Source organism: Colletotrichum karsti (assembly GCF_011947395.1).
Source record: "Colletotrichum karsti strain CkLH20 chromosome Unknown Scaffold52, whole genome shotgun sequence".
NCBI lineage: Eukaryota > Fungi > Ascomycota > Sordariomycetes > Glomerellales > Glomerellaceae > Colletotrichum > Colletotrichum karsti.
The window spans coordinates 720-22179 of record NW_024065952.1 but is presented as its reverse complement, the minus strand read 5'-3'; the positions used below and the strand labels follow the sequence as shown (position 1 = coordinate 22179).

Sequence of the window (21460 nt, the reverse complement as noted above, 5' to 3'; positions counted from 1 at the left end):
CGAAAAATTCATTGTGGGCTATTACGTGAGAGAGGCTCCATTCTCGAAGCCACTTTCCACCTTCTTCAACGTCCGATCGAACCGTTTCGAGGGTCTCAATTGACTTCCTAAACTTTCCAACGCCCGCCTCCTTACCCCGCGATACCCCTCGATCCCCTCGATACCCCGATTCAGCACACACGATAGTCACCATGGCCGCCTTCCCGCCTCCTCCGGTCAACACCATTGACTGGTCCAACGTCGGCTTCAAGGTCCGCGAAGGTGAGCAGCAGCTGTCCATATCCCTATCAGCCGGCCACTACTAACTGCCTCCCTCCCAGTCAACGGCCACATCGAGTCCACATACTCCGTCTCGACCGGCCAATGGACCCCCCTCAAGTTCGTCGCGGACCCCTTCATGCGCATCCACGGCATGGCCCCGGCCCTCAACTACGGCCAGCAGGCCTACGAGGGCCTCAAGGCCTTCCGCGCCCCCGGCGATAACACCATCAACGTCTTCCGCCCCGACAAGAACGCCGTCCGCCTCCAGCACTCCGCCGACGTCGTCTCCATGCCCCGCGTCCCCGAGCAGCTCTTCCTCGACGCCGTCAAGGCCGCCGTCTCCCTCAACGCCGGCTACGTCCCGCCCCACGAGACCGGCGCCGCCATGTACATCCGCCCCCAGCTCTACGGCTCCTCCGCCCAGCTCGGCCTCAACCCCCCCGAGGAGTACGTCTTCGCCGTCTTCGTCATCCCCACCGGCGTCTACCACGGCACCCACCCCGTCAACGCCCTCATCCTCGACGACTTCGACCGCGCCGCCCCCAACGGCACCGGCCACGCCAAGGTCGGCGGCAACTACGCCCCCGTGCTGCGCTTCAGCGACCGCGCCAGGAACGAGGGCTACGGCATCACCCTGCACCTCGACAGCGTCAAGCACGAGGAGATTGACGAGTTCAGCACGAGCGGCTTCATCGGCGTCAAGAAAGACGGCGACGACGTCACTCTCGTCGTCCCGGATTCCAAGTGCGTCATCGACAGCGTGACGAGCGACAGCATCCAGCACATTGCGCGCAGCTTCGGCTGGAAGGTCGAGAAGCGGGTGGTAAGTTTTCATTGGCGCGTCGCATCATATTCAGGGAAAGCAGTGACACTGACAAACACGATGCGACAGATTAAGTACAGCGAGATCCCCACCTTCGCCGAGGTCATGGCCGCCGGCACCGCCGCCGCGCTGGTGCCCATCCGCTCCATCACGCGTCGCGTGGACCCCTCGTCCCCGCAGGCCGTGGCCGGCAAGCACGAGCGCGTGAGCAGCGCCAAGGCCGGCGAGGAGACGACGACGTACATCCCCGAGAGCGAGGAGGACGCGGGCGAGATCTGCCTCAAGCTGCTGTCGACGCTCAAGGGCATCCAGCTCGGCAAGATCGAGGACAAGTTCGGCTGGAACTTCGCCGTCAGCGAGGCGGACGGCACGGCGGTCGTGGGGGAGCAGAAGACCAACGGCTCCGCGACGACCGTTGACCAGATGAACTAAGGGGAAGGGGGGAGGCTGCCCTGCGGAGGATCTTTCAGTCCGCCTGCTGGAGTGGCCTCGGCTGGACTGACCAGAAATGGCATGGGTCAGTTGGAGCGGCTACGGGATGGGCTTGAGTTACAACAAAACAGTAAAAAGGGAAGAAAAAAGTAACGGTCTGGCCAAGGAATTTTTTGTCGTTTGTGGGGGAGGCTGACGGTTGTCTTGCCCGGTGTTCATATGGGAGGTCTAGTGTGAAAGCTCCAAAAGCCATGAATCCTTCTACCCAGCGGTCTGACAGTTTATTTTGTGACCGTTGACTACGGAGGATGCCATGGGTCCTCGACTCCTAGCTGCGCGCGCGACGCGTGCCCATCGACTCAAGATCTCGCGAGAGATTTTCTCCTCGACGAGATCAAGTCCAAAGGGTCAGATGTCAATTCCCAGCAATCTGGTCCGACACGACGATCTAATTAAACCCAATTACAGACGCGGCCGCCCGTCAAGATTTGCTCGTCGCATTAGGAAAGGGATAAAATCGCCTGGATGCACGAAATTGGTGCAAAACACTTGTTAGACCCGGAGGCCAAAAGTAGGCCGTCCCAAAGTCTTGGCGCGAAAAAAGTGAGCATGTCTTGGCGGTCCAATGGGAGCATCTTTGCCCAAAAATCCCTCTGCGACTGTAAAAATTCGCGCGTGGTCGGGGGTTGAAGCCGCGAAGTTGCGTTTTCTTAGGGCCGATAGTCGAGATGAGAGAAATTGGTAGTGCAATGGATGCGGCGACCTTGGCGGCCGCTAGCAGAAGCTTAGCAGCTCTAAACAAACCAAACACGGCCGGGGTGGAGACACTAGGATCCACTCGTCTCCGATGCGGGTCCATGTGCCCTGGGTCCACTTTCGTCCGGGGACGGCAAGGGTCGGGGCTAGTCTTCTTCGAGTGATCTTCTCTTTCTTGCGGGCGTCGGTCTCGTCGTCTACATGACGCCTGTCCCTTTTTTTCTTGGCGTTTTTCTCTCTCTGTGTGTGTGCCACCCAGATGTTTGGGCTGCCTCACCAGCTCTCGCCGTTTTTTCGTCTCTTCTTTCTGGCCATCCACTCTCTCACGAACCTTCTTCCTCGGTATATCCCGGTCGAGAATAAACAAGGCCCAGCCATCGACGAACGGGACACGGCAAGTTGAGGCATTATACTGCTGATGCGATCTTCTCCCGTATGAAGCTGTATGAAGAGGCGATGAAGGGTCTCAAGGTCTCCTCCAAAACTCCGCAACGACCATCACCATTCGTCTTCTTTTTCTCTCCGACGCCCGCTACTCTGCTCCTCCATCTGACCCGCCACGGCACCTGCATATGGCACTGGCCAGGGGAGAGAGATGGAGGGTTGTCTCGTCTGCTGGCGACGTGGCACGTGTACCCAGCCCAGTCTAAGATCATCAGATCATCTCGCGCGAGAGAGACAGAGAAGACTGAGCTAAGGAATTAAGTGAGAGACAATGAGAGACAACAAAACAACATCCCGCCTATTGTCCACTTCAAACCATTCCGTCATCTCGAAGCAATTCCATCCAGTCACTTCGGAAAGCGCCTCATCCCACCCTTCAAAACACCACCCCATCCATCCCACCCACTCGACTCGTGGACATCCATCCATCCATCCCAAAAGCCGCAGCACCTCATCCCCATACGCAGTTCATACGGTCCGAGCTAACCCCTGTCTCTGCATCTGCATATCCCGCCAGGTCGGCATCGCCAGCGGGCGCTGGCCTGCTCACAATACAGCTCGCATCGTCCGGCCTCTCGCCCACCCGGCATACCTTATTGAGATTTCCCACACACGCCATGGAATGACGCTAGCCCCGAAGCTCGAACCAACCCCAACATTGCGCCTCCTGTGCTTGTGACAATCATGTTTCTGTCACCAAAGTCTCCCGGGTCTCTGATAACACACTAGATCCCCGTCTCCGTCCAGATTATCATGCATGGCATGTGCAAGCCGCGCTACTTTTGGGAGCCTACTACGGCAGCAAGGCAGGAAATCTCCAAGGCAGGGGGGGCGTCTGGATCCCGCGGGACGACCGCAGCTGGTAGACTTGCTAGTCGAACATGGCTTTTCGGTCTAAACGACCGTCAAAGAGACCGCGTCTGCCACCCCGTGGGCGCTAGCCTGACCGCCTGGTCCATGACCCCGAGGTGGGCAAGATGGCCAAGATGAACCAAGATCCCTATAGCGCCCCCACTGTCATTATCTGCCTACTTTGCCTTTTGTCTTTGAGACGCAAATCATCGTGAGATTAGGGTAGGGCATCGGGAAGGCGGCGCCCCCATCGTCTGCGACATAAAGAAGCCATCTATCCGTCCCCTCTCCCATTGTGTGTGTGTGATTCCTCTGCTCTTTCAACTTTACCTACGTGTATCTCTGCCTCATCACCCGTCCAGGGGCCGAAGTCTGCTATTTTGCCACGCTTACTCACATCCACGCTGTGCTTTACGCCGGCGCCAAAAAGCTCCTATAACCCCCAAAACCCCATCATCAACTCCCGGACGAAAACGTCGACGACGCCTGGCATGGCCGATCCAGCTACCCCCACCACCAACCAGAGAATCAGGATTGACGACAATCTTGAGAAGCCCGACAGGGTCACATCGGGCTCGACCATCGACGAGTGGCAGAAATGGCAGCGTCCTGACGTCGGATCGAGCACCGGCGTCGCTGGCGGCATCTTCTATGGCCGAGACCTGAACCGCGTCGTCTCCCACAAGCGGAGCCTGTCGCGCGCTCGCACCAGGGACTCGACTGTCGAGGTGGAGGAGAACGGCGATGATTGGCGACGCGACGATGGGAGGAAGAAGCAGGTCTTCACCGGAACGACGCTCATTTGGTTCGTGATGATGAATATGGTTCTGTGAGACGTTGGCTGATCTTGTCGCAGGCTCGCGTACCAGTCGATTGGTGTCATCTACGGTGACATTGGAACCAGGTAAGCCGACTTTCGCTATCTGACCTGACGTTCTGACCTGACGTTGAAGCTTACATGCTCGCCAGTCCCCTCTATGTATACTCTTCGACCTTCTCGGACACCCCCAACAAGAACGACCTCACCCAGGTCCTTTCTCTCATCATCTGGTCTCTCACTCTCATGGTCACGGTCAAATATGTCTTCATCATCCTCCATGCAGACAATGAGGGCGAAGGTGGTACCTTCTCCTGCTACTCCCTCTTGACCCGATATGTGAGTCTCCCCTCATCTCTCCATGTAAACCCACAGCAACTAACATTCCTAGGCCAACATCACCACCGTCGACCCTCGCGAGGAAGCCACCCTCCACTTCGAACGCTACAATACCCAAGACGTCCGCCCGGCCACCCGCGGCATCCGCAGCGCCATCGAGAAGAGCAAAGTCACCCGAGGCTTCCTCAAAACCATCGGGGTCCTCGCCGTCTCCATGGTCATCGCCGACGGCATCCTGACCCCGGCCCAGTCCGTCCTCGGCGCCATCCAGGGCCTCTCCGTCGTCAAGCCCGACATCAGCACCGCCACCATCGTCGGCACCACCTGCGGCATCCTCGTCCTCCTCTTCCTCATCCAGCCCCTGGGCACCACCAAGCTCGCGGGCGCCTTCGCGCCCATCGTCATCATCTGGCTCGGCTTCAACGGCGCCTTCGGCATCTACAACCTCGTCAAGTACGACTACACCGTCCTCAAGGCCTTCAGCCCCTACTACGCCATCCACTTCTTCATGGAGAAGAAGACGGAGGGCTGGAAGATGCTGGGCGGCGTCCTGCTCTGCTTCACCGGCGTCGAGGCCCTCTTCGCCGACCTCGGCGCCTTCAGCATGCGCGCCGTGCAGATGAGCTGGCTGCTCTGGACGTACCCCTTCCTGATCCTCGCGTACAGCGGCCAGGCGGCCCACCTCGCCGTCTTCCCGGAGAAGTTCACGAACCCCTTCTTCAACACCGTTCCCCCGGGAATGCTCTACCCGAGTCTGATCCTGGCCGTCCTCGCGGCCATCGTCGCCTCCCAGGCCATCATCACCGCGACCTTCCAGCTCTCCTCCCAAATCATGAAGCTCTCCTACTGCCCGCAGATGAAGGTCGTCCACACCTCCGACACCTTCCACGGCCAGGTCTACGTGCCCCTCCTCAACTGGCTCCTCATGCTCGGCACCATCCTCGTCACGGCGGTCTACAACAACACCACCTCCCTCGGCCACGCCTACGGCGTCTGCGTCATCTTCGTCACCTTCTTCGACACCCTCATGGTCACCCTCGTCGCCATCCTCGTCTGGCGCTTCCCCGTCTGGGTCATCTTCGTCCCCTTCCTCGCCTTCGCCACCCTCGACGGCCTCTACCTCTCCTCCGCCCTCAACAAGGTCCCCGACGGCGCCTGGTTCACCCTCATGATCTCCGCCCTGATGGCCGCCATGTTCCTCCTCTGGCGCTTCGGCAAGGAGAACCAGTGGCGCGCCGAGAAGGAGGACCGCTTCCAGCCCAGCGCGCTGCTGGCCAAGCTCGGCGACGGCAAGCTCGCCCTCACCCCGCGCTGGGGCGGCGACCTGCTCTCCCCCGTCAGCGGCTTCGGCATCTTCTTCGACAAGACGGGCATCCAGACGCCGAGCGTCTTCACCCACTTCGCCTCCAAGCTCGGCGCCCTCCCCGACGTCTCGGTCTTCTTCCACCTGCACCCCGTCGAGGTCCCCTCCGTCCCGGACGCCGAGCGCTACCACATCTCCCGCTTCGCCAACATCCCCGGCTGCTACCGCCTCGTCGTGCGCCACGGCTTCATGGACGAGGTCGTCAGCCCCGACCTCGGCGCCCTGATTTACGAGCAGGTGCGCAGGTTCGTCGTGAGGCAGGCCATCGCGAAGGCGGCGACCGCGAGCGAAGGTGAGACCGCGACGACGATGACGTCCTGGGACGAGACGGAGGGGCCCCCGGAGCTGCGGGACGAGAAGGTCTCGGCGGAGTTGACGAAGCTCGATCGCGCTTACGCGCACAAGGTCTTGTATATCGTGGGCAAGGGACAGATGCACATCCGAACGGGGACGAACATCTTCAGGAGGCTTGTGCTGGGGACGTTCCTGTGGATGAGGGATAATACGAGGGCCAAGATTGCGAATCTAAGGCTGGCTATGGATAGGGTTGTCGAGGTCGGTTTTGTGAAGGAGATTTAGAGTAATGAAGGGTTTGGAGCTTGAGCGGGCTTAGCCTCGTAGTAATGTCAAGTTCGTTTCCCAATATCTGTCTGCTGTAGAGTGACTTTGATGGCGTGCTCAACCCTAAGTTGGAGGGAGTGTAAGGCGGCGTTGACCATCTTGGGGACATGGATTCTGAATTCTTTCCATCCATGAGTCCCATAGGGTATGTACCAACAGATTACTGGATCTCGCTGAGATTTCTGTAGACGACAAATGCGCTCAAAGGCTATCTGGGACTGTTCCCTCTCAGCAATCGTTCTCTTCCCACGTGCCTGGGTCTTCCATCCTGACCGCTCGCCATCTACTTTCCATAACTTTCAACGTCAACACACCTGTCCAGACTCCTCCACGCCGCCCGAATTCGACAACATATCCGACCTACCCACGAACGTCATGGAATGGCGACGGGGATCGTCGGGCTGCTTGAGAGCGAGCAGCAGTGCCGGCGGCCAGAAGACTGGTCGGAATTGGGCAACAGTCATGCTGTGGACGTTGTTTGTCACGATTCTGCTGCGGTTGTTTTTTGGTATTGGGAGAACAGGAGGACTTGACGCCGTGTTAGCACTGCGCAGCGCAGTTAGAAAAGAACTAGTGATGGATTTGGGGCGGCCGCGAGTATTTGTTCTAATATGAACCCTTGTCTCAAGCCTTAGATCCAACTCGAAAGTTCTTTGCGCCGCGTTTTGAGTCTGTGAAGTCGCGGGCCCACTCAGTCAGAATCCTCCTCGCTTTCAGGCAGCTGAAGGGCCCGTTTCAACTCTCTCTTGAACTGCTTTACTGACTTGTTCCCCTCATGCAGCTCCTTGTACAGAGTCCTCAGCGGCTCTGGAAGCAAGTCCACATCCAGCAGCCCGTCATCATCAACGTACTGCTCTATATAACCTATCATGGCCATACCGAATGAGCCTACGCGCTTCCCAGAGTCCCGGGCGTAGATGCGCAAAAACGCCTCCAACAGTACGTGGGCCTTGGGAACGACTATCGGCTGTTTGGTGGTGAGGTAGACACCAGACCCCCGGCCCGGCCGCCAGGGCGGGAGAGTGTCTTGGTCCGTGGCGAGGGTGAACTGTGATGGGAGCTTGTCTACCTCTGGGTGTGCGAGAGAGTGGTCGAGGACGGGTAGAAACCAGAGGGTTTCTGATTGTAGACAAAGATCGACTGTGACTTCTGACGCATCGATATGAAAGTGGAACGAGGGGGGAGGCGTATATCTTTCTTGGGAGCTTGTCAGGCATGTGGCTGGGTCGGGACATGGCCTAAGACCAGGTATCCCTTTTAGAGCTTTTGTTCCACGTCGCAATAGTTCGTCGGGCACAACAAAGTCTATTGACTTGGTGAGGTCAGCGTTGTGAGCTCAAAGGGCTGATTAAGATGAACATACCGCGACAATTGAAGGTATTCCGTGGACCCCGAGCAAGCAATGGCCCCAAAGGATGCAAGGGATCCCGGAGGAGTTGAGTGCGTGTGCGATGGATGCTACGAAAGCTTCGTTGAGATCCGCCATCCTATATGGCAGTCACTCAATGTCTTGATGGGAATGTTGGCGTGGAGCAATGTTGGAGTGCAAAATAAGATGTGATGCTTGAAATGGAATTTCGGCGAGCTCAAAAGACAGAAAGTCAAGAATGGAATCCTGCCGGCGCTTTAGACATCCTGGAAGGTCGCAAGCTTACGCTACTTACCTATATTTAGAGGACCTTACGTAAGGCACACAGATATACGTCCCTGCACTGCAAACCTGGAAGAATGTCGTTGGCAGGGATGTTCACTGTTCCCCCAGGCTTTGGTACTGGACGCCGTCGCTTAGCCCGGAGGCGTCAAACAGTCGGCGCTAAATTCAACCGCTGCGGAAACAACATGAACACACCTACCTACCATCTACAACCAACTCGAGATGGTGCATTCTCCTCAATCCAGCATGACAGCCCTGGACAGCTTTACATTGCTTAGCGCTTTGCCCTTGGAATTGCAACTCAAGATATGGAACGACGCGCTCTCCGAGCGCTCTGTTTGGGTCGCAGTTCGCCAGGCAGGCGCGAATCGCCCGCGTTTTGTCATGACCCACGTTGGGCCGGCGCCATACCATGCGGGCCTAGCCTGCGTCGAGTCACGGCGGCTAATGCAAAGGTTGTATCGCGAACCTCTCCGGGGACCAAGATCTTCGACGAGTTCTGTGGCCTACTGGGTCAATCTGGACACGACAGTCGTCTACCTCGGCAATGCATGCGACGCGATGGACATCATGGACGCATTTAGCGCCGACGAGGTATCGAGATGGAGGCACGTGGCTCTGGACTGGTCTCAGTTTGCAAACCTCGCTCGTGTATGCCGACGTCTCGCAACAGCATGTCCGACACTCCGAACAATCATCACCCGACGCGAGACATCAGATACCACTCCCAAGAATCCGGGAACCCCATTCATGAGACCGGAGCTTGCCGCGTACTACGCAAGTATTCCGGACCTTACCGGCCCCGAATTATCTCACGAAACACTGGATGCTGCTTATTTCCGGGGTCTCTTGGTAGAGTACTTTGGCGATTCGCCTCCAGGGATACATCTGGTCTCCCCTGGGTTAGGAAATTGCCCAAGGTAACCATGGTTGGCTGCATGCGGCCGTCACAACTCCTGCTGTTATGATGAATCTTTGCCATTTTCGACCAATAGGTATGCGCTTAAGCATTTGTTCCTTGAAACCTGTGTTGGTTTGGTCACTGATCAGCGGGCAGGCGGCTCAGAAGAGAGCCAGCCGCCGGACTCTACCTCACGATAGCATCGATGCGCAGTATTTCGATTTGGATATAAACCAAGTCCTGGTGCTACAATGATCTCAGCATGTCGCCAGCAACATCTCATTCAACCCTGTTCTCATCTGCATTACTCAATCTCTATCAAGGATACGTCATTCAGCATGTCTTCGCATTCTCGAGCCCAGCTTGAGAGCGCTGCCGTCGAAGTCATATCTTGTTTGAAGGAGTTGAAGGAATTTTCTCAAGCGAGAATCGCCGTCATTGGCGGACTTGCTCTGTGGAAATATTTGCCACACGGTAGGACCACTCAGGTATTGCACTAGAGCCTTCATCTACTTGGTTCATCAAGCTTACCCGTCTTAAAGGATGTGGATTTCATCATCAACATCAATAGTGCACCTCCGAGTGTGAAGCAGAAGCTGTTGGGCCTCCCAAATTCTCCATTCATACAGCGAGCTCAGTTCTTCTATTTCAAGCACGGATCAACTTGCATTCAAATTGACATCACTCCTGGATGGCAGGTTAGTCAGGCCTCCCCCGATTTTCACAAGCAACCTATCAACTGATGTACCTGGCTATAGTCCCCATATATGCCAACGTCTGCTTTGGAGATCAGAAACGTGCCTACAGGCACTGTTCCTTACATTTCACCTACCGACCTGATTGTCTTCAAGATCAGCTCCTGTAGTATGCGCGCCGAGAGAGCCAAGAGGCGCACAGATGCCATGGATGCCGAGACTTTACTTGAACACGAGACACGATCTGGGTCCTTTACCCTGACAAGACAACAGCGAGCCGTCGTAGAGCCCTGTATTTCTGATGTCGTGGCTTATGGAAATAAGAATGAGAAGTGGTGGAAGGAGAAACTGGGCCTTTAGTAATCTGTCTTGATCTCGCTCGAGTTTCATGTCTATTCGTTGTCAAAGCAGCAGCAAGTTAAGTTGCACACCGCAACACGTATGTATCTACAACTGTCGATTTTCAATTTTTAGATGAGAAATATGATCTAGCAATTTTATCTGATATGGACTGTCGTCACTTATGTTAATCTGTGGCGAGACCAACAATTCTATGAATAAGCAATTGTCACTGTTGAATGTCATTACGATAACTAGGAGCAAACAAATCATGAACGGGATCTATTTTCTGCGTCCTCAATGCATGAGATGGAGTATGTAATAGCTTGCATGATATTGCATCGAAGAGAGACATGTCCAAATATAAAACCAGGCTCATTGATGCACCAGGTGTGGTGGTGCTTGAGCACTTGTTGCGTGACACTTCACATTTCACCGCTTACCACCTTGCCTTCGTCGAAGCCCACAGCCTGAGAGAAGTAGTAGCCCCTTTGGTTTGTAACAAGTCTCAACGGTTCTGCGCCACCCTCCCGCTCGAAAGTAAAATCACAGTTGAAATGCGTGTGACCAAAGACCCAGATTTTGACCTTGGAACTCTGAAAACACAGCTGCCCGGACAAGTCCGTCGCGAATCCCGTCGTGATAGGGCTTGCAGCATGTCTTGGGTCTAGCGCACGTCTGTCTGTTGAAGGGCTCCAGTGAGAAAAAATCACAATCGTCGGATCGGAATCCTGCTGCTCCAGCTCTGCAACCTGGGTGTTGAGCCAGGCAAGGTCCCTTTGGTGGGCTTCATTATGCGTGCCGATATCCCAGTCGTCGATTTGGAAGAAGTCGTTCAGTCCAAGAGAAACGTCGTCGTGGTTCTCAGGAGGGACGTGGGAAAAAAGGCTGCAGCCAAGAATAACAATATTGGTGTCAGGCACCCGAAATGTCGTGCGGTCCAACAAAACAAACCGCCCACGAGACGGATTGTCTTTATGTTGAATCTCGGCCTCTTGCTCGAATTCCCGGAGTATTCTGATAGTCTTAGACCAGCTGGACTTATAGGCCTCATGATTCCCGGGCACGAAAAGCACGATTCGGAATTGACTGAGCTGTTGAGTCAAGAAGGTGACGAAGTCGTCTCTGTGGAGCGCGACATTTCCAACATCGCCAAGCAAGGCTAGAATGGGAGCTTGAGGGATAATTTGAAAGATGTCGTAGGCTTTGGGCGACTCGAGATGCAAATCTGAAAGAATTTGGACGGCCATACCGACGTTGTGAGGGGGAAGACAAGGGGGGGAACGGAGCTGCGACGTGTCACCCGGGGCTCTCAGAATAAATATTTGCTGTGCCTATCGTACAGTGCTATGTGCAGCTGTCATCTGCACTGTGTCGCGGACTTGATTCCCGTTGGCTCAGTTGGCTTCCACCAACACAAACCCCTGTGCCCGTGAGTCGACCTGGCTCCTGGACATGTGGCCGGTGTTAACCTAGGTATCACTCATAAACCGGCGACAGTTGAGGAACTTGTCTCGGAGTTTAGGAAGACATGCCAAGTCAGTTTGATTGGAGGGGTCTTTTGTAGCGACGGGCCGAGGGAAGATAAGTTGAAAAGCTAGGTGCAGCTTTGGATCTAGGATTCCAATTATTCCAACCTTGTTAATGTTGATCAGTTAGACTAATTTTCAAAACATACTAAGATGGTTCCATTCAAATTTTGCGTATAAGTCTCGATAAGAGAATGCTATGCCTGAGTAGGTGTATGAAATGTTTCATTTGAACAAGTTTTGGGCCGATATTTGAACGCGGTGTGGTACGTTAGTTTGAAGTCTGAAGCAGACCTGTTTACCTCAGAAATAGAGCCTTCATTGTTTATCTTTCAAGAACTTCGAGATTGAACAGAAACGCATTCATATTCCTGGCTAACCATACAACAACAACATCTTACACGCGTAAAATCAAATCAAAGTAAAATGGCCGGAGTGAAAGAACGTATACCGCCACATGCCCTTAACCATGCCCCTCGCTCTGAACATCCTCCCGTCATCGTTCCTCTCACCATCCGACTGAACTTGTTCAACGACCCACGAAACGCTCAACGCCCGCGTCCGCGGTCTGGGAATCGACTCGAGCTGCGCCTGAAACGGCGTCAACACGAGAGTCCCTTCCGCCGTGTCCCCCCCCCCCCCCCTACGTCGAACACCGCTCTTCGGTCCCTGAACTCGGAGGCGTCTACCTGCGTGATCAAACGGACAGTCCAGTACTGCATAGCAGGTATCCGACCATGTTACTGCCTGGGCCTCTCCCTCGTCCCCTTCGTCGAGATAGTCATTCGCATGCTCCATGTATTTCGCATACGCAGAAACAAGCTCAAGCTTTATCGCGTGGCTCTGTTCGGAGAAAGTCGAGCCGCTCTCCTGGAAAAAGCGCCACATTAGCAGCAAGTCAGTATTCGGGTCCTCCTGCAACTTCTCCCAGCGTTCCGATATTGATACAACAGTACCGTCTCTCGTCTCGCCACCTTTAGAAGCTGATCCGGGTGCTTGTCTATTAACTCCGAAGGGTATTCCTGCGTTCCACTCGTCGGCAGGATGAGCCAACCAGAGACCTCCGTTCTCCATGACGCGGTCCACGATCCAAGACTGGTGCATCGTTCTTTCTCCGGATGGCTGCCAGCTGAGCCAGAACATGTTCTCGGGCGGCTCTGTCAAATCGCGCGGCATCTCCAAAACGGACTCGACTATGCTGTCCGCTTGAAATATGTTACCCCGCCGGTCCTTGGATGTGGTCGAAACAGTCTGTGAGTCTGTTCTCGTCTTTCTGGAAAACGGTCCCTTCATAAAGCCCTTTTCTGGTTCTGGAGCAGCTCTCGGAGGTGCTCTGTCGCGGAACTTCGGATCCGACGTTGAATTCAGGATGGCATCTGCGACTTCGATATCGCCTTTGGCTCGAAGCAGCATGATGATGTCGAAAATAACCTGTCCAACAGCCTCGCGCCTGACGTCCGCGCTCGTTCCGGACTTTTTGGCCTCTTGCCATCTTGCGAAGTGTTTTGTCTTGATAAGCTTAAGCGAGATGAACTCCTTGACTTGCCAGAGAGTTCCGAGAAGCGAAAGCCCCGATGCAGAAAGGCCGTACTGTCGGTGGTCGTCTGCTACTGTTGTATTGGAAGCCGGTACCATCATTGTCGAATAAACAAATCGTGGGTCTTGTGTCAGGGAGTGAGCCCAACTGAAGTCTGATTCCTGCCCTCCAGGTGGAAATACTGTGGAAGGCCGTGTCAGTCAAGCACGTCTCTCTCTGATGTATTTTCCGCGTCTTTTACTTACTGATCGGATGGGTTTCTGGGACTTTGTACAACTCAGGCGGTAAGAGAGACAGGTCTCCGTTGACCAAAGCGAGAGCGAGTACGCAGTGGAACAGATCGTAACCATCCTTCTCAATCGCGACCGTATCAAGCCTCAGCTCGTACCCGCACAAGTTCGCCATAATCGCAACGCGGTCCTCGTCCCGAAACAAGCCCCGTCGGTTGAGAAACGACAGCGCCGTGGCGGCATCGCACCTCTTCCGGTTGTGAAACTCGCTGAAGCCGAGCAGATCGCCGTTATTCAGCAAGCGTGGGTAAAAGAACCTGATGGCGTCGAAGAGCCCCATCTCACGCATCTCGTCATCAAACGTCGGCGTGATGTGGTCCTCAAGTATCGTTTGCATAGAAACAACACCAATCGCCAACTCTAATAGGGACTTTTCGTAGCAGATCTACCACCAGCCTTCCACGTTGACGGTGCCAACGATCGGGAAGAGAAGGAGTATCTTATCTACCGAGACGAGGGCTTCCTGAAAGATCCAAGCTCGCGTGTTCCATTGGTCTCCCAACAGAATCCCGCCCGCCTCTGTTAGGTCTTCGTAGTAACTCTTTTGGCCTGATGCAAAGAAGTATTTTGGGGGGACAGGTGGAGGGCCGCGGCGACCGGGGTGGTTGTCGACTTTGGGGCGGCCCATGTGGTCGAACTCGTAGCCGAGGAGGAGAGCGTCGAGGTGACGCTGCTCCCATGTGTTGCTCATGAGACCGATGCAGATGTGTGCTCGTTGGTAGACGACATCCATGCACTGCGAGCTCCTTTCCTTTGGGGTTATCCTGCTCGATACATTCCTAAACTCCGGTCAGCTCACAACGCCGTTGATGTGTCGTTCCGGGGGGGGGGGGTGACATTACCTGGTCGATCCATATCATACGAAAACCGTTCTCCCTGGCGAACCTCACAACACGATCAATAGTCGCCCTCGGAGCCCTCATCGCGCGTCAGATCTTCGACGTGGACGCAGGGATTCCTGTAGCTCTCCAGCTTGCGCTCCCCATCCTGGAGCTTCTCCGGCGTGAGGACGACGTTGGCGTGAGCCGCACAGATGTGGCCCGACGGTACCGGAACTCGTTCAGCACAGCGTCGACATTGGCCAGATACCGGCCTCGCCGAAGGGGTGTTGGTGCTTTTACCATCGTCGAACGTCAGGAAGCGGAGGTTCCTAGCCCATCTTTTTGCTTGAGCTCGGGGTGCTGCGTGTTTGAGTATTCCGTCGACTTGCGACGAGAATTTGGTATCCATGAAGACCTCGGCTAGAGCCTCGGCCGATTGCGTGATCTATGTATGAGAATGAAGGAATGCTTCGAGGGAGGTGGAGAAGGTGCGGAAACTGCGACGACGCAGTCCTGACTCCTATGTCGTCAAGTATCAGCCGTTTGTCCTCAATGGCGCCTTTTCTCTGTCTCTTTTCTGCTGCTGACTGCATATGCAAGCCTGTTGAATAGCTCCATAGTTGAATAGTTGTCAATACAAACCCCGGCTACCTAGGTAACACATTCGTGATCGGGTTAGCAGGCGTTGACATGCAGCTAAACTACATGCAGTCACGTAGTCCGAGGATTCTTCTTTCTAAATCGCCACATACTAGAATCAGCTCCAGGTCATTCCCTTTCTGTTAACAGATACATAGATCGATGTATCATATCTCTTGGACCTTCAAGCAAGACGTCGAGACTTCTGGAGGCTGTTGAATTCTGTGCTCTTCGCTCCGACTGATCTATGAAACTAGTGAGTAACAGTACTAAACGATATCTATGGGCTTATAAACTCTCATATTGTTGAGTGCTAGGTATATTGCACTTATATCGCGTCACGTGGAAAGTTATTCTCAAGGTGTTGCATGATACGAGTTCTTCTTTTTTTCGTAGCTCGCGATGTCCTCACTTCTTCAGACTTCAGTACTAAACGGTTTCGATGCATTCTTCTATGGTTGTGTCATTCTATGTATTCTCAAGCTGGTGAACCAGATTCATATCACAGAACATCCCGAACCTCCTCGCTCCTCCGTCCCTCAAGCCAACTCGCCAACTCAACATATCCCTCCCTCCTCGCAAACCCAGCAGCAGTCAACCCCGTAACCATCTCTCTCTCCTCCGCCCTCGCCCCATACCTCAACAGCAACTCAACAACCCCCCTATCCCCCCTCGCCGCCGCCGCATGCAACCCGTTCATATGCGGCGACCTCGGGCACCCGGGCAAGTCATGTTCCCACGGATTCGAAGGCACCGTAGCATTCACATCCAACCCGCCGATCCCCTCCAACACAAGCTCCATAATCCCCAACCGCGCCTCCCCATCCGCATGCCGCGAGTCCGCGATGCCCACGATCACGGACCCGGAATCGTACGCCGACGGCTCGCCGCCGCCGCGCAGCATCTTCTCCGGCGGGAACAGCGCCAGGAACTCCCGCGCCTGCTGCACCGACGTACACGAACCGAGGAAGTCCCCGGCGGAGGGCAGGTCGTAACACAGACCCCGCCGCGCCAGCGCGGCGAAATACGCGTTGAGCTTCGTCGTGCCCGCGGCCGCGCTGGCGTCCGTTTCCTTGGTATCCCAGTGCGTGACGCGGATCTCTACGAGTAGGAACTGCGCCTTGGGCCCCTCAATCGGGTCGTGCAGCCAATGCGAGTTGAGGATCTCGGTCCACAGAGTAATCTCGTCGGACGAGTTGGTGATGGCTTTGGGGGAGTGCTGGGCGAGGACGGTGTATTGGTCGATGCGGGTGTTCCACAGCACCCGCTGCTCCAGCGCGTCGAAGGTGGTCTGCGGAGGGGCATCCGGGACGGTCTTGATCAGGTGCGTGAAGAGCGCCGTGTGGCGCCTGCAGTAGCATACCACAAGGAGCAGGTCGGCCAGTTCCGGCGTGAGGGACGTCGGATCGAGACCGGTCTGCCGGCATCGGTTATCGAATTCGCCGGGGTCGCTGACCGTCCACGCGAGGATCGCCATGTCTTTGAACCTGTTTATGTCCGCCTCTTCCAGCGGAACAAACCCGGGCTGCAGAGCCCACCTCTTCACCGCCCCGGCAAACACGTCCATCTCCATGAAATCCGCGATCCCGTCCTCGAGCGGCACGTCCCACTTGTGTCTCGGGCCGTCCCTCCTCAGATGCGCCAGCACGCCGTCCATGTACGCGTCGAGACCGATCTCACCCGCGGCGAACCGCGCGGCGAGACGCACGAAACACGTCTCCGTGGCGTCCTCGAACTCGTTCGCGACGTCGGACGCGTGGTAGTTGAATCTCAGCCGGACGACGGGTCCGGAGCCGTCTCTGCCGGGGGACACTTCCATCGTGATGGGTCGGGGTGAGGCGGGTGAGAGAGTTTAGTTCGGGTTGGTCGCGATGTGTGAAAAGGATGGATGCTGGGTTTGAAAAATGTGGCCATCTGCTCTGGATATATGTGCCGGGCGTGTGATGGGTTACCTCCTGCGCCGCTCTGCTGCCGCGTGCTCAGCCGGGGCTCTCAGCGTGAAGTGGAAAAACTCCAGGCTGGGCAGTAAGGCAGTTGGTCGCAGGCAATGCGGCAGAGCCCATAGTTTGAATTGTGACGTGCATTTCCGTCCATGTAGTATTTCCATTTCAAAGGCCATCTCGGAGGTTCAAAAGGTCCCAAGAGTTCATACTATCAATCTATCATCCTGCGGAGGCAGAAGCCTTCAAGTCCGAAGATGAATCCCGCTTCAAATTACATGCATGGATGCTTGTTGGTGCTGTGGCGGGGGTGACAAACACCAGATCTTGGCAGATGGACCGTCTCTTGGCTTTGCCGGGGATGGCTCCAGAGTTCCAACGTCAGTCAGCTTTGATCTACAAGCGCAAGAAAAGCATTTGGGTCGAGTCGTGTATAGATGAAGAGACCAGGCATATACGATCGACTACTGCGAGACCGACCAAAAAGCCCATTGCTAGTCACCATAGTAAGAGACACACCTGAAAACGAAGCAGCAGCAGAAGTTGAAAAATATTGCATGATGCCGGTGGTATAAAATGCTACCATCTAATCTCTTCCGTCTATCTTGACACATACTTCTCTCATCATACACAGGAATGCCCAATTCGCATCCTGGTCGCGTTTACCATGTCCCACGACGCATACCAGAAACAAAAATACAGGCGGAGTAGGGGGGTTGATGATACACGCAAGAGAGTCAGCATACCGTGCGCAGTGCAGTGGCATTCACAAGCTTCACTTTCTGAGGAAAGCCAAGGCAAGCAAGCGTTACTCGTGGAGTTGCGTGTGCGTGTGCGTGTGCGTGTGTGTGGTACTGAGCTCAGAGACGACATGACGGTATGCGACGCAAAAAAGCAGAAAAGAAATAAGAAATAATAATGAAAAGACATTAAGGAAAATGTTTCCTTCGCGGAGGTCGCCCCCCTATGCATGTTGCATGCTCCCGCCAATGCAAAAGTTTCGTCCGTCGTGTCCCAAGGAAACCAGTAGTAAAAATGAAATCCATGCCCAATTGTTTTGTACGCCTTTCGCAATTCCCTGTGTCTTTGTTTCCCACTCCTGATGCTGCTTTAACCCACTATGGTATCATTTGCCCGGTGTTAAGGCCGGGTCGAGAACAATCAATATCTATCATGCGCGGCGATGGCAGCGCAGTTTGCATTCGGTAATGCTGTGTGGCCTCTACGCTGAGGCGAGTTTCTGGAGGGCGAGCAGGACACCTATGAAAGTCAGCATGTGCTTCGAGATTAAGATATCAGGTCGGCTTACCGCTCACACCCTGGGTCAGGGTGGCGCCGGCCTCGGTGTTGCGGCTGTGCAAGCTCACAGTCACGACATCGTTGACGACCTTGTCATCACCAAGAGCGTTGGCCCACTTGAAGACCTTCTCGTCTTCGCGACCGTCGCCGACGACCATGAGGAAGTCGACAGGGCTCTTGTGCTCGGCGTCGGGCGCCATGTGGATACGGAGGTCGTCGAAAATCTTCTCGGCGGCGGTGCTCTTGGTCCAGTCGATGGGCTCGACGACGATGGAACCATCGAGGGGAATGGCGTGGACGCGCTGCTCCTCGCAGGCGTCGTTGATGTGGCTGGCGCAGTCGGAGGCCTGGCGGGAGGCCGACTCGTAATCCTCGGCACTCTTGTAGTGGAAGATCAGGCTGCAGCGGCGCTCTTCGATCTCGGCGCCGGGGGTGCGCTCGAGGTAGTACGTCATGATGGACTTGACCGACTCCTTCCAGCTGTTAATCTGTTCTCTATCGGCCATCTCGGTCCAGTTGCTGCGGCCGCAGTCCTTGAGGAAGCAGCCGTTCTCGGCGATCAGACCCAGATTGGGAACGCGGCGGAACAGTCTGTCGAGCTCCTCGGGGCGACGACCCGACATGATATATACGGTGTTGCGCTCGTCGAGGAGAAGGTCGTTCAGAACATCAAGAGTGCGCTGCGATTGTTAGTATGCTAAGGAGGGAAGGGGGTCTTGGGATCATCTCACCTGAGGGCTGACGGGGATGATCTGGTTCATCGGTCCCCAGCTCACCAAGGTACCCTCATAGTCGAGGATAAACAAGCGGCGCTGGCTGCGTTGATATCTTGTCGCCAGGGTGTTGACGTTCAGCCGCGGCACCGAAACCTGGTCGCGCTTGTGCTGCTCGTCGTACACGCGGTCCAACCTCGACAGGAATTCACTAAACCAGTGCGAGCCGGTGTGGTGCATGACGGCAGAGTACAATGCGTTCCAGCGGCGCGCCTTCTCCTCGTCACCCATCTCGAGTGCCTTCTTGATGGCATCGGCGCATTGCCGGTAGTCCCAGGGGTTGACGGAGAGCTCATTGCCGCCGAAAAGCGACGCCGTTCCAGTAAATTCGGACAAGATCAAAGAACCGTGCTTCTTCTCGGGGAAGACTTCACCGTCCTGGCAGAAAAGGTACTCGTGAGAGGTCAAGTTCATGCCCTCGCGCTGACTGGTGATCATCAAGGCGTCGGCCATGGTGAGGAGCGCCAGGTACTGAGCGTAGTCGATGTCCTGCTTCAGGTAGACAACAGGCTGGTAGGCCAAGTTGGCCCATGAGGAGTTGACTCTGGTCACGATGTCGCTAACAGTCGCGTCCAAGTCGGACTTCTCGCTACTAGAGAGAGCCACCTGAATCAAGACAATCTTGTCGCGCCACTCCGGGTTCTTGTTGAGGAACAGCTCGTAAGACAGCAGCTTCTGGCGAACGCCGCGAACGTGGTCCAGCTTGTCCCGGGCGACAATGAGCTTCTTCCCATGGTATCTCTCCTTCATGATACCCATCCACTTCCTAACATCGTCGTCGAGTCTGTGTTCGCTGAGGTTCACGGGGTCGATTCCGATGGGCAGGTTGACGACGTCGACGAAACGGTCCTCTAACTGGAGACCATCGGTGGTTGCCTCGACTTGCAACAGCCTGCTGCAAGTCTGCAGGAAGTGGCGGGTGTACTCGTGGATCTGGAAGCCGATCAGATTGGCTCCGAGCATTCCCTCGAGCAGCTGCTTGCGCACTGCGAGGCACCTGAAGACCTCGGAGGAGGGGAAGGCGACGTGCAGGAAGAAACCGATCTTGGCCTCGGGCAGCTTCTTACGGATCATGCCGGGGACGAGGAGCAGGTGGTAGTCGTGGACCCAGACGACGTCGCCGCGCTTCCAGTTCTTGACGATCTTGTCGGCGAATGCCTGGTTGACGTTGACGTAATACTTCCACGAGTGGTCCTCGAAAGCCTTGCTCTTGGGGTTGTCGGGGATCTGGTAGTGGAAGACGGGCCACAAGATCTGCTTGCAGAAGTGGGAGTAGTGGCCGTCGAAGTCCTTGTCGGAGGTGAAGACGGTAAGCATGTCGTGCTCGGTAGCCAGCCTGTCCTCGATGTCCTGCTTCTGCTGAGTGCCCTCGAGGGCGTCGGTAGGCATGCCGAGGGTGCCAACCCAGGTGTACTCTCCGAGCTTTCCGTCGCGGGCGGCGGCCTCGGCGGCGTTGCGCAGTCCACCGTTGCCCTGGTCGGCATTCATAATGCGCCAATTGGCGTGGGCGAAGACGCGGTCGTGGCTGTCGCTCCTGGCGAGGGGCCTCGGCTGCGTGACGCCCTGACGACCGAGTTCCCTCGCCTTTTCGAGTGTGCGACTGTGTTCGGCGATGATGGCGGGAGGGGGAGAGCTTGCGCGCGACTTTGGCTGAGTTGCGCGAGCACCCCACTTGGGAGAGCCCTTGTCGACGGGAGCTCCGCGCTTCTTCTCCTCCTCGGGGAACTGTATGCGGAAGCCATCTTCGTTTGTGAAGGGGTCTTTTTCGGGGGTCTCTTCGGTCGGGGTAACGGGGGGCGTGATGTCGCGAATGGGGTTGAACAGACTCGGCTGGCGATCGGGTTCGGGGCGCTTCTCGGTCTTGGTGCGACGGAGAGGGTCTGATCGGGAGGGAGTGCCGGGGAGGGCGAAGTGGACGGTTTTGGGGAGGAATCTAGGATCGCAAAGTCAGAAGGAGGCCTCGAATGGTAAGGCGATTCAAGAATTGAGACACAGAGGACGTTGGCGACGTCGGGATGCGCCCACAGAGGGGTTACCCGGACTTGGCTCGGCAACACCAAACGGATTGGAGGGGCAGCAGAGAATAGTTCGTCGTGGTTCATGACGGGGAGCTACTCACAGCGATGCGATGAAGACCGTCATCTTGGGCGAGCTGGGTGGCGTCTAGCCCTCTGGAGAATGCTTGGTGATGTCCTTAACCCACGGGAGTAGTGGGTGATTGGAGGAAGCAAGTCGAATAGGTAGTAAGGTGAGGTGGAAGTCGAGGGCGAGGAAGAGGTGAGGTCGGGAGAGTTGACGACGAAGGCGGAGGAAGGCGAGGCGGGAGCTATGAGTA

The 21460-nt window shown here is 55.8% G+C and overlaps 5 protein-coding genes across 5 annotated transcripts; 2 read left to right on the top strand and 3 right to left on the bottom strand.

The window, feature by feature from the left end:
• Positions 1 to 191: 191 nt before the first annotated feature.
• CkaCkLH20_11866 (branched-chain amino acid aminotransferase) lies at positions 192 to 1516 on the top strand (the record flags this gene model as incomplete). Its single annotated transcript, XM_038894580.1, has 3 exons — positions 192 to 261; positions 321 to 1084; positions 1154 to 1516. 3 exons carry the CDS (start codon positions 192 to 194, stop codon positions 1514 to 1516), a joined length of 1197 nt encoding a protein of 398 aa, XP_038740021.1.
• A 2543-nt stretch (positions 1517 to 4059) lies between these two features.
• On the top strand, positions 4060 to 6666 carry CkaCkLH20_11865 (potassium transporter; the record flags this gene model as incomplete). Its single annotated transcript, XM_038894579.1, has 4 exons — positions 4060 to 4373; positions 4425 to 4472; positions 4538 to 4724; positions 4777 to 6666. 4 exons carry the CDS (start codon positions 4060 to 4062, stop codon positions 6664 to 6666), a joined length of 2439 nt encoding a protein of 812 aa, XP_038740020.1.
• Positions 6667 to 6868: 202 nt separating this feature from the next.
• Positions 6869 to 11547, bottom strand: CkaCkLH20_11864 (calcineurin-like phosphoesterase; the record flags this gene model as incomplete). The annotated part of the gene is made up of 5 exons (XM_038894578.1): positions 6869 to 6916; positions 7023 to 7236; positions 7473 to 7756; positions 10741 to 11185; positions 11252 to 11547. 5 exons carry the CDS (start codon positions 11545 to 11547, stop codon positions 6869 to 6871), a joined length of 1287 nt encoding a protein of 428 aa, XP_038740019.1.
• Positions 11548 to 12355: 808 nt separating this feature from the next.
• On the bottom strand, positions 12356 to 14386 carry CkaCkLH20_11863 (uncharacterized protein; the record flags this gene model as incomplete). Its single annotated transcript, XM_038894577.1, has 4 exons — positions 12356 to 12417; positions 12516 to 13544; positions 13609 to 13972; positions 14063 to 14386. 4 exons carry the CDS (start codon positions 14384 to 14386, stop codon positions 12356 to 12358), a joined length of 1779 nt encoding a protein of 592 aa, XP_038740018.1.
• A 164-nt stretch (positions 14387 to 14550) lies between these two features.
• CkaCkLH20_11862 (uncharacterized protein) lies at positions 14551 to 16932 on the bottom strand (the record flags this gene model as incomplete). Its single annotated transcript, XM_038894576.1, has 2 exons — positions 14551 to 14919; positions 15880 to 16932. The coding sequence occupies 2 exons, from the start codon at positions 16930 to 16932 to the stop codon at positions 14551 to 14553; spliced, it is 1422 nt and encodes a 473-aa protein (XP_038740017.1).
• Between the last annotated feature and the right edge of the window lie 4528 nt (positions 16933 to 21460).